This window comes from Nanorana parkeri, unplaced genomic scaffold (genome assembly GCF_000935625.1).
Source record: "Nanorana parkeri isolate BGI_ZX_2015 unplaced genomic scaffold, ASM93562v1 scaffold341, whole genome shotgun sequence".
NCBI classification, from domain to species: domain Eukaryota; kingdom Metazoa; phylum Chordata; class Amphibia; order Anura; family Dicroglossidae; genus Nanorana; species Nanorana parkeri.
The window spans coordinates 284,591-304,112 of record NW_017306609.1 but is presented as its reverse complement, the minus strand read 5'-3'; the positions used below and the strand labels follow the sequence as shown (position 1 = coordinate 304,112).

Here is a 19,522-nt window from a genome sequence, read left to right as displayed (position 1 = left end):
TGCTCTTCCTTTTAAATCCTCATGTCTTCTCATGCTGGGGGAGAACTTCCCTTTGCAGCTGAGTGCCTCTTCCTGTAGTGCTGGCTCAGGTTGCAAACCTACACACAGACACCATGTATCCATTTCAGAGACAGGGCAATCTGCTGCAAAACAGAAGTTCTGCCCAGCATGAGAACAGATACAGATTTAAAAGGAAGAGCAGCAAAGAGAAGCGAAACAGCCATGGATTACAGTAAGGCACACATTACAGTTTCCCAGTGCAGCCTTTCCCAGTGCAGTCCTCATATATAGATATGATTACCACCTGTCTGGGATTCACCCGGACAGTCTGGGTTTTGAGCCCTGTATGTGCTGTGTCCGTGTTCACGGTCAGCTGAAATCCGGACTCAAGATGTCACGAAGTCCGGCGGACAGGGGCAAGCAGGGTCCTGGTGTTCCTGCTTCAATGCAGCCATTCTTCGTGCAGAGTCTGAGCGTAGACCTATGCTTTGCTCTGACGATGTATATGACATTTCCAATCACTCTTGCACATACACTACAATCTCATACATATGCAATGTAAAACTGTATACACTCAGAGCCAGCATTGTGTGTGTGTGTGTGTGGTGGGGGTGAGGTGCAGGGGAAACCAGTGTGAGTGTTCTTTTTTTTCTTTCATATTGTCTTTAATGTCTCTCATGCCAAAAACACATGGATCTCAGCAAACAGTTTGTGACCTTTTTCACACAGTTTGTGCTTTGGCCCATTTACCAAGTTCTGCAGTGTATGGCCCTGAATCAGGGACACAAGATGTTACTCCTTGCTATCTGTGCTCACTCTCTCTCCTCGCTGTCTCTCCTGGTTGTCTCTCCATTCTCTCTCAACTGTTTCTCCTCTCTCTCCCCTGGCTGTCTCTCCTCTCTCTCTCCTGGCTGTCTCCTCGCTCTCTTTTTTGGCTGTCTCCTTGCACTCTCTCCTGGCTGTCTCTCCTCGCACTCTCTCCTGGCTGTCTCTTCTTGCTCTTTCTCCTGGCTGTCCCTTCTCGCTCTCTCCCCTCGCTGTCTCTCCTCGCTCTCCTGGCTGTCCTTTATCTCCCTCTCTCGGCTGTCTCTCCTCTCTCACTCTCCTGGCTGTCTCTCCTTGCTGTTTCTCCTGGCTGTCTCTCCTCGCACTCTCTCCTTGCACTGGCTGTCTCTATTGCCTCTCTCTACTGGCTGTCTCGCCTCACTCTCTCCTGTATATATTCTCCCCCCAAAAAAGTTTGTGCGGCGCTACAGTGTCCGTGTTCCACTTGAAAAAAAAGTGTCAACCCTATACATAGACAAGGCAATTTGCCTTCTTTACTATTAAGTAAGTTCACACACCTACCACATTAAAGTGCTTTTTCTCAATGCAGTGTGTTGCGATGCACTACACCGCTCTGGGGTGAAAAGAACTGTATGAAATGTCACTGTGACATTTCAATTAAGTTCGAACATACAAGTAAACAGTACAATGTGCTAAAATCAGTACATTTTGCGCTTCCAAACAACACACACCAGTGGTCATGCACTATTGCTGAAACAATATCAAAGGAGAACTATAGGGTTAAGGCTTTTCCCCATAGTTCTCCTTAGGGTAACGGGAGGACACAAACTGCTCGCGGTATACTGAGACGCCGCAGTATACCGCGAGCTGCTGCTCACTGTATACTGAGACGCCGCAGCTGAAGCGGATCCCGACAATTGTGCCGGGATCCGCCCAGCTGCAGGACTGACAGCTGGCTCTGCCTATCTAGAGGCAGAGCCAGCTGTACCCGCCCCCGTCCGTTCCGCCAGTCAGCGCTGGCGGATCGGAGCGGGGAGGGGGGAATCCAGCCCCTCCCCTGTCACGACAGAGAGCCGTGACAGGATCGAGAGGTGAGCGAACGCTGGTATGTGTTCGCTCACCTCCCGATCTACTGAGCCGACCTGTGAGAGTCTCATTGTCACAGGTCGGCTAGAACTATGAGGTGAGTGAAAAGCACTCACCTCATAGTTCTCCTTTCATTTTTGGGTGTTTAGAATTAAAATTGAAACAAATTTGGATATTTGTTTATGCAGAAAACTTGATGAAAAAGTGAATACACTGTTTATTCCCTACCGTACAGTAATATCCTTTGAAAAATGAGAAAATGTTGGAACTTTTTGTTGTATCAGAAATATCTCCCTCTTAGATATAGTCCTTCTGATCACAATAAAACTATCTCTTTGTGAAATATATACAGCTGTTGCATTGTTGCTTTGGCTACAGCAGGGTTCCTCAGCCTTTGTAAGCAACATTCAGATATAACAAGCAGAAGTGAGCCATGCTGTATATGAAACTAGCAAATATAGGCTGTTTTTCTGGGCACAGAAAAGATTTCTATAATGTAATCTGGTGTCCTGTAAACGGCTGAGAAGAAGAGAGATCAGCAATGCAGAGCGTACAGGTGCGTTGGCAAACAGCATAAATGTAATTTACATTTTATATACATGCATATCTACATTAAAACAGTGGGATTTGTGAGGGTTGTTGTCCTTCCAGGGAGTATTGTGTGGGATGTGCCTCTTATTTATTGTGTGTGTGGGTTGGGGAAGGGGGGAAGACTGGTGCAGGATGAGGGATGTGCAAGTCAGGCAATAGCCATACTACAGGTGGTAATGTAAGACTTAGCTCTACACAAACAGCAAATTTTTATTGAACAGAGATATCATCAACAGAAAGATAACATAGGTCAATGGTAGAAACGGGACATATTGTAATAACTAAAGACATCTAATATAAGAAAATGAGAAGTGGAAATGCAAAGTCCAAGGCGGCCAGCCAACACCTTAGGATCCAAGACAAATGTAAAAAAGTAGTGAAACATTTCTAGAATCAGCTACAGCTGAATTGTAGGGTCATTGGACAGCATTCTGGTGGTATTCCATGAGGTTAGAGCAAAGCACTACATAAGTTTTTTTGTTTGAAAGAGTATAATTTAGGAGTGTCTGTACAGTTTCTAATCATTGCAAAATAAGTATAGTGCAGTATATGGGTGAACTAGGTGTATAAAGTTAGTAGGGCTTTAATGACTTGGGTGTGGCTAAATACAAATAGTTTGAAGAGTATTATTTGTAGCCCTCGGTAAGCCGGGCAGCTGCCTAAAAGGACAACGGAAGTGTCATTTTATTTCGAATATTGGTAGTTTACTGGAAATCTAAAAGGGAGTTATGGGGTTACCTTTTTTATCCCATAGTTCTCTTTATGGTCACAGGAGGATATACCAATGGCCTCACGTGTCCCAAAACTTAGTATATAGCAGGATTTTGCCGGCTATATGCTGAGAGCGCAGCACCCAGGACGGATCCCAACAATACTATTGAGATCTACCCCGCTAGCTGATTGACAGCGGGCTCTGCCTATCTAGAGGCAGAAGCAGCTATGCTCACCCCCTATCCCTCCCTTCAGTCAGAGCTGGAGGATTGTCAGAGGGAAGGGGGGGGGGGAATACCTGCAGGGAGCGGTGACTGATAGTCACCCCTCTCTGCAGGGAGATGACTGGTAAGTGAGCGAGCGATGTGTTTGCTCACTTCCCGATCAATAGAGCTGACGTATGACAATTTCAATGTCACACGTCGGCTATAACTATGGGGATGGGTGTAATTCACTCACCCCATAGTTCTCCTTTAATGCTATCTCTAAGCTCTACCAGTAACAGGCCTTAGATGCTGCATTGACTTAGAGGTTCATGAAATCCCCTAGCACCTCTTTCCTGGTTAAAGGAGAACTATGAGGTGAGTGATTTCCACTCATTCTCATAGTTAGAGCTGACCTGTGACAAAAAAGCTGTCACAGGCCGGCTCTATTGATCGGGAAGTGAGCAGAAACATGCAGCCGAAACATGCAACACTCACTTCCCAATCATCTCCCTGCAGTGAGCGGTGACTGCCAGTCACCGCTCCTCACAGGGATTCCCCCCTCACCTCTCCGATTCTTGAGTGCTGAGTGCAGGAATGAATGGGGGAGGGGCGGGCACAGCTGGCTCTGCCTCTAGATAGGCAGAGGCAGCTATCACTTACGCAGCCGGTGGATCTCGACAGTATTGACAGGATCCGTCTCGGCTGCAGCGCTCTCAGTATAGTCCGCTATATACTGAGCTTTCGGTCATGGGAGGAGGTTAGTATATATCCTCCCGTGACCCTAGAGAGAACTAAGCGGAAAAACACTTACCCCATAGTTCTCTTTTAAGGGAGTGATGTCAGTTCATGAGCAGCTGGACATTTTCATTCTCTTGCAAGTTACTGCAACATCTAAAGTTTGCCTGTGGGAGTTAACAGTATCCCATTCCACAGAGCCACCATTGTTCTACTGATTATTTTTGGCAGGTCTTCCTATAACCTAGTCTTCCTAAATTTAAAAAAAAAAAATATTTTAACTTGTGATTCTCCTCTGCCAGTCTTTCCTGTTAGTGCTCAGTGCATAAAAATAAAGCCCAGATCTTATAGGTGTTTACAGTTGTTATAAAGAGAGTCAAACTTTCTTTATAACATACATTGCTAGAGCATTCTGATACATGAAGGTCTATTTATGAAACATTTGCAGAGCTTTTCGCTCTGTGAAGGTCTATGTTGTACTGTAGATTTACAGTGCAATATGGCCACTAGATGGAGCCAAAGAGCATAGGAAATAGCTAAGATTAAATATAGCAAAACAACACACGCGCCTCCACAGATCTAACCCCTTCTGAAGTTTTGCACTGCAATGAAATCTCTTGCTTACCATACTGTCCACACTGCATTCTCTGACAGTTTCACCTCCCCATGCACCTTATGTTATTTGACAGCTCCCCTTTCCCACTGCATTCCCCGGTACCTCTTCACTTATCCACACTGCATTCTTTGGCAGCCCCCTCAATCCATATTATGTTTACTGTCAGTCAATACCCTAATTATACCTTGTTTTTTGGTACTTCTCCCCCTGTTGCCCATGCTACCACCGCATTCACTGGCAGTTCACCCCCCATCCTCCCTTTCACCTATTGTGTATTTTGGTGTCTCTAGCATTCTGTGCTCCCAATTCCCCACAATGTTATACTTTTTCATGGCATGCTGTCTGTAAACACTGTCTCCAGGCCGCCATAGTGAAGCAGATATCAAATGGCGTCTGACATTTTATTATAAATATGCTTAATTCCTACATATTTAAAGTTCTGCCCCTTTGGCCATGTACCATCCTTTGTTGTAAGTGTGTCGTGGCTGCTGCACCATGACTTCATACATTTAGAGAATTGGTATAAAATGCCATCCCTCCATCAGGAGAGACAAATTACAGTTCATACACAACGCCTTGCCTCAGTCTATGATAAGAAGTGAACAGGGCAGTGCCCTGTGTCTCAAGTACATGGCAGCCTAGTCTTGCTCATTTGAACTTTTCCGCTACTTGCCCCTGCCTATTTGAAGGGGTGTCTCCTTCAGCTAGCCAGCTACTGAGGAGACACCTGTGTGTGTGTGCGTTCCCTGCTGTGACCCATGCCTAGCTGTGCACGTCCATAGACACACACTGCGTGCGGTAAGCCATTTCCAAGCTCACTCTACCACTCTCTTCCTAAAAGCTTCACTGACTGCAGAAGGGGTCTGTTGCTCCTCTGCCCTTAGTACCCTTCTTCACAACCAGAAAGTTCAGGGAATGAGGCATATCTTCCTGGACCGGGTGGAGGTGACAAGTGACCACAGATACTTTTTTGGAGAACATGAAAAGGTACCGGGCGTTTTTTTACCTTAATGCAGGCAATGCATTAAGGTTAATAACGCCTAGAGTTTAGTAGTATTTTAAATGTGGATATTTTGGTTAAGTAGGGTTCCCTACAGGCTACTAGTTAATTGATGGTGAAGTATTAAGTGTATAAAATAATATAGTCTGATCCAAAGTTTCTGAACATTGGATCAGTGCAACCATATATGGAACATAGACCCTAGGGAAGGACAGACCTGGAAACCGGTTGGTACATAATTTGCTCTCCTTGCAAGGGTTAGGTACTACTGCATCAAAACTTTGTATGAGTTTTTTTTTTGGGGGGGGCTAATACTTTAGAAGAACTATTGGCACCTAGCAACAGGATCAAATCCCACATCACTTGGTCCATTGCTCCTCCCAGTTCCTTCTCCCCCATAGTCATATATGACAGTTTAATAGACTTGTTAGGAGCAGTAAGGTCCTTGTATAGAACAGATATAAGACTTGTGGTCTGTGGATCAAGTTAACATCTCCTTTCAAAGTTAGAAATGACTACTAATAATGTGGCTGCTTGTTCTTACTTGTTATTAGAAAGAATGTAGTTGCTTGTAAATTTACGTTCTAAATTTAAATCGGAGATAGTTAGCTAGCATAGCATAGTGCCAAGCTTCTTGCTAATTGCATAGAACCCTGGTTGGCCCATCTAAGTTGGCATGCAGCGACAGCGCATGCAGCGTTGTCAATCAAGCACAAATTAAACTTGTTTTTAATAGATTCCATTTGCTTCTTTAGGTGTAAGGAAGGGTTATTTTTTTAAATCCATGAAAGATGTTTCTAAAGCCAACTCAAAGCCATGGATGCACAGCACCACCTCCCATATTTCCACGCACTATACCACATTGGTGCACAGAAACTCTTTTCCTGGGACCACTGCAGTAAGCAACAGCAGATGCCAGTGCACAGCATTCCCTCCAGTGTTGCTTTATGAATGACACAGCTTGCACACAAAATAACTTTGTGCAAGATGTATTGTTAATAAAGCAACATAGGGGGAAGCATGGTGTGCCAGCATATGCTTTTGCTTTTATTAAGGCAACCTCCAAGGACTTCTTACATTGTTCCTGTTGTCTGCATCTATAGGAGGCAATTTGAAATCAAGCCACTTTGCAGTATTGATTGATGATAGATTTACCACAAAATTGAGGGTGAGGACATGGAATTAGCATTGAGGGCATTATATTCAAGTAAAGCTTGTTTCACAGATAATTTCAGAAGGAAAGAGAAGGGAGCTGTTTAGTAAGCATGAGCCTGGTCTAGGATTGGGTACCAATAAATGACACACGATAATGGTTGGGTTATTGTCTGAGCAGGGTACACCATCATTTTTTAGTTAAAAACAGCAGGGAGGTAGTTTCTCTAATAATAATGACATGATGTAGTGACATTATGCAGAGCATAAGAGAGTAGTAGGTATAGTCCTGTGTCAATGGATGCAGCTCCCTTCATCAGAATATGAGCAAGTAAAAGCAGCTATCAGAATATGAGCAAGTAAAAGCAGCTATCAGAATATGAGCAAGTAAAAGCAGCTATCAGAATATGAGCAAGTAAAAGCTTATTAATTAAAGGAGAATTATGAGGTGAGTGCTTTTCACTCAGCTTCATAATCCTAGCCGACCTGTGACAATGAAACTGTCACAGGCAGTGGCGTAACAACCGGGGGTGCGGGGGGGTCACTTGCCCCGGGTGCAGGACTGAGGGGGGGGCGCCGTCACGACCCCCGCTAGACGAAGCCATGTTCTCTAGATAGGCAGAGCCAGCTGTCACTCACGCAGCTGGGCGGATCCCGGCATAATTGTCGGGATCCGTTTCAGCTGCTGCGCCTCAGTATACCGCGAGCTGCAGCTTTGCTATACTGAGCTTTGGGTAACGGGAGAACGCTAGTTTGTGTCCTCCCGTTACCCTTCGGAGAACTATGGGGAAAAGCCCTAACCCCATAGTTCTCCTTTAACAACAATTTTAGTTATTTGTGTATCACTCAGCTGTAGATCCTCAAATCATCTCTGAATTGGTGCTGACACTGTTTCTCCTCCTGGAGGGTGGCTACTTTTGTTCCCCATTCACAGCTGCTCCAGTTTTTGTCTACTCCGGTTTTTCATAAATTGCCCCATATACTTTTTTTGGGGAACAAAAGGGAGAACATCTGTAATGTGAAAAGTGTAAAGCTCCATCTGCAAACACCATATTTCATATTACCGTAACCTTATTACAAAAAAAGAAAATATTTTTTAACATTTTTTTTTTTTTTTAATCACTGAATATGATTAAACATGCCTAATTCTGCAGATAAAGGAAAGGCCTAATAATAGTGCATACATTACTTTTATGACAACTGACAGCAATATAGATTCTCAGTAAAGATAGTGTAGGTCATTTTTTTAACGTGCCAAAGTCTAACAGAACTGTTGCTGGTCCATAGCAATCAATGATATTCAGACTTAATTAACAGACTGCCACTTTCCAGTGCAAGCTTAAATCTGATTGGCTGGTTTAGAACATCACAGGCATAATAGGGTCCTCTGCTCTCTCGACTGTTCATGCATCCTGTATAATGCCACTTCTTTGTTTTTCAAATCTAATGTCACATGACATTTAAATAACCTTGCCAATAAAATGAGAAGCCTGTCTGCTTTCTCATCTGAAAAGCATGTGTATACTGTGATTAGATTTATGCCTGCAAGAGATGGTAGGGATTTATGTGATCAAACAGTGTATATCTAGAGAAGTGTCTGTTATTTTTTTGTACTTGTTGCAAATGCTCAAGGATGCTCACACCAGAGGATTCATTGGTGGTGTCTGATTCCCGTCTCCCAGGAGAGGTGAGAGGGTCTGCAGCCGTGCCATCCTTCACAGATGTTTCTATGGTTACAGCCTCAGCTAATTTCTAAGCTACGATCTGTCCTCTGATGGCAGAACAATACAAAGATCAGCCATCCCCTCCCCTTACAAACTCTCCAGTTTGCTAGGAAGACGAGCTGGCCCTTCATTAGAAGGTCACAGGCTATATTGACAATCAACAAGGTTTGGGCTTCAGTACTTCCAGAGATCCCAAAAATCAGAGAAAACCTCCTACTTGTATTTGATTAATTTCGGTGTCACCTTCTGCCTTTGCCTAATATATTAAGTGTATTAAACAACCACATATCATTTTTCTTGTTGTTTTGCTGTGTTCAAACAGGTCAGACTTGTATACTCCTTGCAGATAAATTGCTATTCTATACAGGTTCAAAAAGTACCATATTAATATAAGTGGCATTCAAAAATAAATGCAGAACACTATTGTGGCTTTAAAGTATATGTAAACCCAAGAACTAAAATATAATACTTTGCAACACAGATGAGGTGGCTGCATTTTGTTCTCTTTTTTTGTGCAGGCTTTTTTCCTTTTATTTGTGACTTGTCAATAAGTGATGAGCCTGTGCTTGGTGCAAACCCAGTTTACCTGGGTTCGCCCAGGCCTGCTCAAAACTGTGACTGCCACCCCCTCCTCTAAGCACAATCAGTTGCAGAATGGCGCATACCCTGCCCTGCAGCTATATGTCACAAAGGGGTGGGAAATGCTCAGGCCTCAACTGCCGCCAGTGATTGGGCTGGGAGGGGGGAGTTTTGATCAGGCTCTGGCAAACTCAGGTGACTGGGTTCACACCAAGCCCAGGCTCCTCTCTACCAGTAATATACTTCCTGTCTTATGGTGACAACTCACAATCACTATATTTTATCTATGCAGCAGCTATATTTCAGATAAAAGTAAGGAATAAATGTTGGCCCTATGATTCTTCTTCTTCCTCTGGCATATGCAGGGATACTTAAAAGGTGTTTTAGTAACAGTATAAACAGTATAAAAATAGGCAGGTGCTCTTTATGGAGACATCAGAGGTCTCTTGGATTGCTGATGCCAACTCTGTGTGTATTGCATGCAGATCAAGAACACAATCCCTAATCTGCATGTTATCTGGCTGCCAAGCCAGTATTCTGACAGCTCTGTCCTGGAAGTGCTCAGAGCCGTTCACTTCTGGGTTCAGGGTATACTGTGGAGACTGGAACAGCAGTTCTCAGATCTTTTTCTAACTCTCACTGTCCATCTTGAAGTTTGATGGCAGGGGCAGAGCTCAGGGGCTCACAGACAAGCCTGCTGAGCACTGGGGCTGGAAGCAGACAGAACTGTGAAACATAAGAAAGCTGGCTCATAACATCAGCTGTTTTTTCAGTGAGTGATCCTGTGAGTGATCCAGCTCTGCATGTCCCCCATGCCAGTGCCCAGCTTTCCATGCCTTTTTTGACAATAGCTTGCTGTTAGCCCCAAAAATGGGCAGCATTTACTAACAGGATTCACTCCCTTTAAGCTGGCCATACACCTATAGATTTTCTGCAGATTTTCTATGTTCAGATGGAAAAAGTGCAACAGATTCCTCCTTCTACGCTAAACTGTGTGGATGTAGGAATCTCCCCCTGGGACTAGTATCTTGCTAGTCGGCGCAGCTGGCTCTCAAAATACCTGACAATGCCTGCATCCAATCAGATTGTTCAGGTAGCAGGGCCGACTGGCAAGATACTGAAGCTTGGCCCAGTGGGAGCTTCCTCCATCCACACAGTTAAGTGTAGATGGAGGAATCTGTTGCACATTTTCCATCTGACCATAGCAAATCTGCAGAAAATCAATAGGTATATGGCCAGCTTTGGACTTCATTGGGATTTGCCGCTAAGTTAAGGTTTGCTTAATTAAAGGTTTGGCAACCCCTTGGCAAACCCCCCCTAAACGGATTTGCTCATCCCTAGAAAATGGGCTTGTGATTATCTGTTGGGGTTTGGGTTAGGGCAAACTTACCTTAAAGCTAGACGTTAGCTAGTGACTGTTGACAAACCACTGTGGCAGTGGATCTTCTTTTTTCTTGTGATCGTGATAATGTAAAACTAAGAAAAACTGTACTTGCTTGCTTGCAGAAGTTGAGATTCTGCTTCATCCACTTTAATTTTATAATCTTTCAAAAGTGGATTAGGTCACGTTTTAGGTAGACACCAAGTAAAATGTATGCACTACAGTAATTGCATTTAAAATATACATTTAATCAGCCATTCTATGCTTCTAGAGCAAGCTAGCTATGTCTGTTAAGAATCTCATGCTTATTTTCAGCATATTTATTAGAATGTTTTGCCACTAATTAATTTATAAAGGGCACTCATTATCTGTTTGATTATCCCTATGAATTGCATTATCTGCTGGGATAAATCATCTCTTTTTAACAAAAGTAATTGTTCATAGATCAGAATGATCATTTCGTGCAGTTGATTTTTGGAAGATAAGATTCTTTTGTTAATATGATAATTATATTGAACAATCGTATTGTTTTGTGTAAAATGCAAATGACCCCAATTCTTTGTTTATATGGTTGTATTACCCTTATGTGACACTAATTGCATGATCTAGATTCAGCTTTAAATAGTCATAGTGCTAAACCTTATGATACAGTCAATATGGCCAGTATTAATGTAGTATACAAGCTTTTAAAGGCGCCTTTCACACGGCTGATTAGACCCGTCTGGAACTGATTGGAAGTTCAATGTTAGTCTACGTGATGGTGGATGTAAACAAACGTGTAATTACCTTCATGTCCGTCTAGGTCCCAAAAAAAAAAGTTTGGGTACTTTTCTGTTTTTTGGGCCTAAACATGACCATTCAGAGATAAGAGGATGTAAATGGACGCATCTCTCTGCTGATAGACCTAACCTGTCTAGTCCTTCATCACAGATGGAGTAAAACACTGAACTGACACGGATCAGAAAAGTGACTTCAATTCTGTCCTGCTTTGATTTGGAAGGAATCTCTACGTGGACCCCCTGCTGATCAGAATGGAGACCTCCCTTGCGAAAGGGGCCTTACTCATTCCCAGGGCTTGTATGTACTGGATAGAGAAGCACATCCATAACCATCCCACTGTTGTCTGACACTAAACTAAAGTTAGATGTTCTTTTGTATGAGCAGTATCATGGGACTACAGCTGCAAACACAGACCGTAACTCATTCCCAGGGCTTGTATGTACTGGATAGAGAAGCACATCCATAACCATCCCACAGTTGTCTGACACTAAACTAAAGTTAGATGTTCTTTTGGATGAGCAGTATCATGGGACTACAGCTGCAAACACAGACCGTTGGCTTGACTATGACTATGGACTGTCTTGGTGCATCCTTTCTGCCCTGGGTGTTAGGAAGCACTCCTGAGGTGGAAAGTGCTGATTTTCCCATCTTAACACATGCCTGTGTGAACAGAACCTTAATGTGTATTTCTATTTTTGCAGTCGAACTGAAGGGCTGCTGTACGGGCTATTCACAATAGCCCGTACAGCAGCCTGAAGGCAGCCGAGCTGGGTGGACACTGATCTGTCATTAAACAATAACAACTGGGCGGAGAGAGCTTGAAGACTCTGGCAGGTGCCGGCCAATAGGAAACAGTTAGATCTGCCCAATTGTTTTTCTTTTGCCGGCATCTTTGCGGGCATTTAAAAAAAATATTTTGAATTTTCTTTTTTTTTTCTTCTTTTCTTTAAACTTTTAAATTTTTTTTATTTTCCTATTTATTTACATTTTGTAAATCATTTTTCAACTCTTTTTTTTTTTAATCATTCATTTCACTTATTTTCTATTCTGTTCGGTACCTCGGAGATATCGAGCAGAATAGCAGAGCCGAATGCTGCTTCGGCTCAGTCGATCCAGATGTTGGATCGGCTGAGTCGAGGTCGCTCTGCACTTTGGCTTAGCCGAACATGCAGAGCACGTTCGGCTGACCGAAGGCAGACGATATACGGCTGAAATCAGCCGTAATGAGCCGGAGTGAATAGCCGAATGTCGTTCGGCTCGCTTCATTCACTTCAGCTAGGTTATTCACTTGGCTGCCTTCGGCAGCTTTGTGAATAACCCCCTAAAACTTTTAAACATCAAGGGTCAGCATCCATTTATGTAGTTTAATCAGCATTTGAACTTGCTTAAAAACCTTTTGACTTTAATATCACTCCAAGGTGAACATTGTCCAGTTATATCAAAATCAACAGCTTTGAATACATGGACAAAATCCACAATTCTTAATAAATACAAGCATGTTTACCTACCAGGCAAGCCTTAAAGGGTTCATTAGTTACTGGCAGATGTGGCAGTATCATTGCAAATTAGTCAGAAGCATTGATCTTTAGACTCTGATTGCTAAACCATGAGGAACATTTGATAACAGCCAAATTAATGAGAGTTAATGTTTTAGTGCTATCTTAGGCCTTTTTGTTAACTAACCAGTAATGACCAGAATTTAACCCAGAGCAAAGAGGGTTTTAATGTTTCCATAACAAGGCAGCTAATTATTTCACTACAGCAGAAATAACTGCTGATGTAAACAGCACAATGTATTCCATTAACAACAGCCAATGTACATGTATAGAGAGAAAGTCAATAATACAATGTAAAATATGGCTTATAATGATGTAATTGGATACCTGTTATATACTGTAAGTTGAATAAAGTTGCATTGCTCCATAACAAAACAAAACTTGCATTTACACTTGTGACAGCCCTTTACTTACAGTTGATCCAGAGGAAGGCAAAGAAACCTTTTGTCAAATTTGCACAAACAGGGGGAAACAAATTCTTCATGTTTCCCAAAGGGAGATCAGATAACTGCCGGGATCAACATCTTACAATGTTTCATCTTAGGAGTTACGTGCCTTCATACACTGGTAGACAGTGGAAAAGTTCTCCCTTGAAATGTTAGTCAGCCCACTTACACTGAGGTAAGAAGAAGAAGGAAATGCCCCCTTATCGTAAGTAAGTAAACTCAATAATCAATTTATTCTTGGGCTGTTTCTTTTCTACTTAGCAACTTTGTAGTTTCCCGATATTAGTATATTGTAAAGAGTACAGTAGACAACCACAAGAATTCAATATTCAGTATTCTACACACTTTAGTACTGCACACTGGAAAATCTCTGCAAAAAGTAAAGCATCCCAAGTCAGATAAAAAGAGGGTAGCAGCATTTGCATAGATGACAGACTATTCCAAGCCAAAGTAGGATACTACATTGTCTGGCCTAAACTGCTGAAAGATAACTGACTGGTTATAGTATGGTTATAGGCAGTGACCTAGGATTTGGGGGCTACACTACATTATACAGTAGGTAGCTCTCACCCAACTTTGCTGCTGCTTGTACATGACTCCCAATTTTAGAATTTGAGAAAGAGACCACCCTAATGTGGAGCTGACGTACGGTACGAAATGTTGGTGTGACTACATTGCACTGAAATTTAGCCATAGCTGAGCCACAAGCAACAGTCTCACACATTTTCCTCATGAAAAAGGAGCTACAACTTTGTCGGAGCCTAATTTCATTAAAATAGTTAGTTACTAAGCAAACCAACAGCGATTGAGGTCAATGGGAGAAAAAACATGCCCAGAAGTCAATGGAAGAAAAAATCCCATGGTGTTGGTGGGGAAAAACTGACCTAGCATCATTGGGAGGAAAAAATGCTCTGGTATGGGGGTCAGTGGAACGGAAAATGTGTCCCACAGCAGTGTTCAGTGGGAGAAAAAATGCCCCAGTCATTGGTCCTGAAGTGCGAGAACAGAGTCCAGAAGCTGCATATAGATTGCAGGATTTTGTTCAACTAACAAAATTGTAGCAGTCTCCAGAGTTTGGTAATATTGTGTGTTTGTGCCTGAATGTATATTATGTTACACACTTCCTATACATTGAAATCAAACAGAATATTAGTAATTAACAGAATATAGCTAAATCACTGGAAAAACTGGAAGGTGAAACCATCTGTGCAGCATAGATTTCATCTAGATTTACCTGGACAGTTTAATTCAGACACCCTCATTCAAACCCTAAGGCCCCATTTACACTGAGCGACATAAAAATCGTGCGATTTTCCGTGCGATTTTATATGTGCGATATTGCGTGACTTGTCGTGCTACGTCGCCATTTAACACACACATATTCTTTACCTGTCTGTAAAACACTAAATTGATTTTATACTTTTCTTTCATGTTTTCCGTTTGCTTCATTGTGAATATCAACAAGGACAGTTGGAGCCAATAAATGAGGTGAGTGCATGTAACAATCACCCAATTACCTATGACACCATCTGAAGAAATTTCTGTGTTGTTGTGTTAAGAGGGGGAAATGTAATTCAAGCAATGGGTTGACGTATCATTTCAGTTCAGAAGAACTGAACTTGCAGGGGGGCTACCCCTGCACTGCAAAGGTTAAGTGCTCGTTTCCGTCTAGGCTCTAAGATAACAAAGACATACTCATCCAAACCTTGGACGCGGCTGGCTGCTAGACTGATCCCTGCAGCCTCTGTCCCCCTTTGCTCTGGCAGTCTAAGAACCCTTGAGTCATCATGTCCTATACAGTGTATTGGACATTACGGATACAGAGGGGGGAGAGGCTGCAAGGACCGGTCTAGCAGCTGGCCGGGTCCAAGATTCACGTGAATATCCCTGCCACCCCTCTTCCTCTCTGCTCTGGCAAGGGTTTTTCCCTAGACGTCCTCACGTCCAATACACTATATTGGAAGTGATGACTCACTCAAAGGGGGGAGAAAGGCTGCAGAGACCAGTCTAGCAGCCAGCCGGGTCTGGGATTCGGGTGAGTATATATTTGTTGTTGTTATATTTGATGAAAACAAGCACTTATCCCTCGCAGTGTGGATAGTTTACTGACTGGAGTTCCCCTTTAAGTTACCCATAGATCCAAATGGCCAGTACCTTACATAGATGTACAGGATCAATGAACCTTTTATACATGTTTGTGAATGTTTCTAGCTTTACATAGTTGAAGTACTTTCTGTAAGTGTGTAGATACAAAGCTATGCTCTTGAATTTTGCCTGTAAGAGGAATGTCTAGTGTTCAGATCCAGTTATAGAGAGAGGTATTAAAAGGGAAAAGATACCGCTGTGTTTTCAGCTTGTGTTGCAAAACTAGTGTCATTAGAGTTCTTTTTACAAATTTGGAATACTATAAAAAAAATATTGTGGAAACACTGCATATTAAATTCATATTTGTTGGACAAATAAAAAAAATAGTTTAAAATGTGAAAATATAAAATAATATAAAAATGAAGTAAAGTTAAATTACAAAAATAGGTAAAAAATAGGTTAAAAAAAGAGATAAGCGGAGCGGGCTCTGTGCCAAACTGCATTTGTAGCTCTAAAGTCCAGTGACGTGTGGTACCTCTGGTTCCGGGTGAGGCATTCCCCAGCCTCGCCCCCAGCACGTACCGCCTCGCTCCCCGTCGGCCCGTACTGATCCGTACTCCCGCTGGCACCCGCAGCCTCTTTCCCCCTCCACTATGGCAGTCGGAGGCCCACGGACTGCATTATGATTAATGCTGGGTCCATAGTTCTGCCTTAAAAGTGAGGATGCCAAGGGACAGTCCACTAGTCGGATTGGAGGGGAAAGAGGTGAGTGTTGGCTGCCGAGGAAGTGGGGATCAGGTAAGCAAAACTGCTTTACAGAATCCCCATAGACAAAAATGAGCAGTTAAGGGGTTGCAGTGCTGGGTTAGCCACACTGCAAGGATAGTTTTTTTTTTTTTTAACCTGGTGATAGGCTTTAAAGCAGCTCAGTAGATGAATTAAAAAGCAAAATAGATAAATTAAAAAGTAAAAAAAAAGCAATTCCTGTAAACAAAACAATTGACACTTACCTGTCCCGTTGCTCAGATGCCTGGTCCCCAGCTGAGCTTTGTGCGAGCTTTGCTGGTCACTATGTCACTGATGTAGCCTGTAGTTAGATGAAAAATTGCACTGCGCTACAAATATAACTATCTAAATATACAATTATTCGAATAACCATGAAACTTCAAAAAATAAATAAATCACAGTGAAGTCTTATATATCACCATAAAATGTCCATCATACTATGTAAAACATAAAATAATGAAGTCCATTTATATTGTGCAAAAACACCTTCAATCTTTCTGTGCCGTATATCCTCTAATTGATATCAGTGTTATTCTACCTGCTGTGCATATAAGGTATATAAATCAGCACTCCCCAGAAATGAATGACCTCTTTTTCAAGATGGTCAAACAGCATATACTAAGGTATCCACCAATCTCCCACCAGATGATCAAACCGTGTCTAGTGAGATGTCACTCGATCTCCAACTCCAATCTCCTCTATTGTTTGAGCTCTCCCTATATGCAACTTCACCACCTCAAACATCCCATCTCCTCATCCACTCTTTAGTAGGGTAAGCTTTTCAGACAAAGGTTGACAAGCTGAGATTAAAAAGCCTAAAGATAAATTAAAAAGTAAAAAAAAAGCAATTCCTGTAAAGAAAACAATTGACACTTACCTGTCCCATCGATCAGATGCCTGGTCCCCAGCTGAGCTTTGTGTGAGCCTTGCGTGAGCTTTGCTGGACAGTGATGTATCCTGTAGTAACACAGGGGTTGGTGAATGGATCAACAGAGCACAGACGATAATCAGCCATCTGATATGCCCAGTGTGTTGTCTACTGGATGCTGAAGAACAGTGGCATGGCTTATGGGACAGTTAAATATTCATGCTTTTCTTTACAGGGAGTGCTTTTGTTAAAGGGTTCAACCTAGTGACAGAATCAATTTTAGAAACATGGAAGTTGCTGATTCCTCATTCTGAAATTTCTATTTGCCTGGCTGTCATGCTAATCCTTTGGTTTGGAGTCTGACATCATGACTAACCTGGAAGAAGCATGTATTGCAGAAGATCTGCCGCCATTTCCATTCATTTGTTCAGTAGTGTAATGTGGCAGAATGAACAAATCTAAACTTTAATATATAAATATATAAAGAATGAGTGTCTTTGTACCATTATCCACATATAGTCACAGGGTAAATATGTATATATGACTGAGCTTCCTTAAATGTTGCAAGATTCTATGTCTGGTACAGATGTTGCAAATGTCAAAATGATTGCCGAAGAAGGGTTATCCTCAGAAAAATGGCATTCATTAAACTAGTGCTTCCTGCTTTTTTTTTTCCAGGGTTTTCTGTCCAAAATCTCGGATCTGCTGCTGTGCCGATGGACATGCAGAAACTGCTGTCAGAAGTGTTATGATTGCACCTGCTGCCAGTCAAGTGAAGATGAAGTGGAGATCCTGGGACCCTTTCCTGCACAAACACCATCATGGCTGTTAGTATAGTGGAGACAAAGTGCTGGTTGCTGTCATTAGAGCATTGTGTTTCACATTTATGGGTCACGTGTGTGATAAAGCTATCAAATAAAGTACATAGGGAAAAACATTTCTTAAACCACTCCAGCTCTTGTACCCGTGTACCTCTTATGGACTAGAGCACTTTTTATATTTCTGCTATCTGCTATTGATGTTGTGAAAATGTCATTACGTAACATAACAAAGTAATGCATTTATCATATATTTCTTGGTACAAATAAGGCTTTCTCTTGGCAATATTGCCTTGCATATTTTCTATGGAATAAATAGACAAAAAAAATCATTAAAACAAAAGACGTTTTTTTTCTATTTTGACCATTGTTAGTTTTTAAAACAACGCATTTGCTTGTAGATTAAAAAAAAGTGCACATTGTATTCCATAATGTGTTGGTTATTTACAAAGTTAAGAAATACAATTGTTTTTTTTTTAAATGAGTTACTAAAAAATAAGGAATAAATATAAATGTAAATATTAATGGTAAAACAAAAATAAGGAAAAAAATAGCTAATGGGAAGAAGGGGTTAATAAGGGCTAATTAGGTTTAACAAAGAGTTTTTATTTATTTTTACAAGGTTGTTTTAACTAACATCATATGCAAATCATCCCTTCGATCTGGTATGATGGAACCAGAGGAGTTACAATGAAGTCATAAATAACATTGCTACATCATAACTCTCATTGACATTGCAAACACTGTTCTGCAGAGCGTCAATTTATACAAAAGCAGAAATATCTGCTCCTATGTTAAAGAACAAGTCCCAGCTAATTGCTGGTAGATTCTGCCAGCAAACTGTTGGGGATGAGCATGGGGGTACTAAACATACAAAAAGTATTTAGATCATGTGGGTTATTCGCTATGGAGCCAAAGGATCCAGCCGTAACTTTGGCTGATCCTTCAGCTCGCTTCGGCTGCCTGAGCCCTTCGGCCCCCTGAGGGGCTGCTGTACAAGCTATTCACAATAGCCCGTACAGCAGCTGAAGGCAGCCGAGCGGCTCAGCCAAGCCGAAGGCATATGCTTCGGCTCGACTGAGCTGAAGTGACAGCTGAAGCATGGAGAAAAATGCAAATCCACGCAAATGACAGCTGGGAAATGATCTCACAGCTGGCTCTGCCCAGTTGTAATGACAGATCAGTGTCATTACATTACAATAGATCAATAAAAAAAGTGGCCGGGACCTGCTAGAAGACTCTCTCAGGTGACGGCGTGCGTCGTTTTTTCAAACAAATGTTTTATTTATTATTTTAATTTTGTCAAGTCGACGCGGACAACGTTGGACGTTATAATTGACGCTGGATTACCTATGTGAACACATTAATACAGGTTGTGTTAAACAGGTTGTGTTAAAGCAGCCAGTTCATTTTGAATGGGCCTTTAATGAGGCTTGACACACAAAAACAGCACTCTGATGGTGCTTCCTTCTCTTGCAGGACAAAAAAAAGCAGAGGTGTGTGTGCAGTGACATCGGCAGGGCTTGAAAAATCCGCTCGTCTGTGACGAGAAGACGGCGGGGCCCGACGAGCAGCTTCCCGGCCGGCTGTGTAACTTCAACGGCCGGCCGGGAAGC

The 19,522-nt window shown here is 42.2% G+C and overlaps 1 protein-coding gene across 2 annotated transcripts in view; it reads left to right on the top strand.

Annotated features, from left to right (window-relative positions):
- The window catches only part of SYT17 (synaptotagmin 17), a 128,690-nt gene that overhangs the window by 12,324 nt on the left and 96,844 nt on the right, over nucleotides 1-19,522 (top strand). For both annotated transcript variants that reach the window (XM_018558467.1, XM_018558468.1), the window contains exons 2-3: nucleotides 14,820-14,837; nucleotides 17,767-17,915. In XM_018558467.1, coding sequence (XP_018413969.1) covers nucleotides 14,820-14,837; nucleotides 17,767-17,915 — 167 coding nt within the window. The remainder of the gene's footprint in view (nucleotides 1-14,819; nucleotides 14,838-17,766; nucleotides 17,916-19,522) is intronic.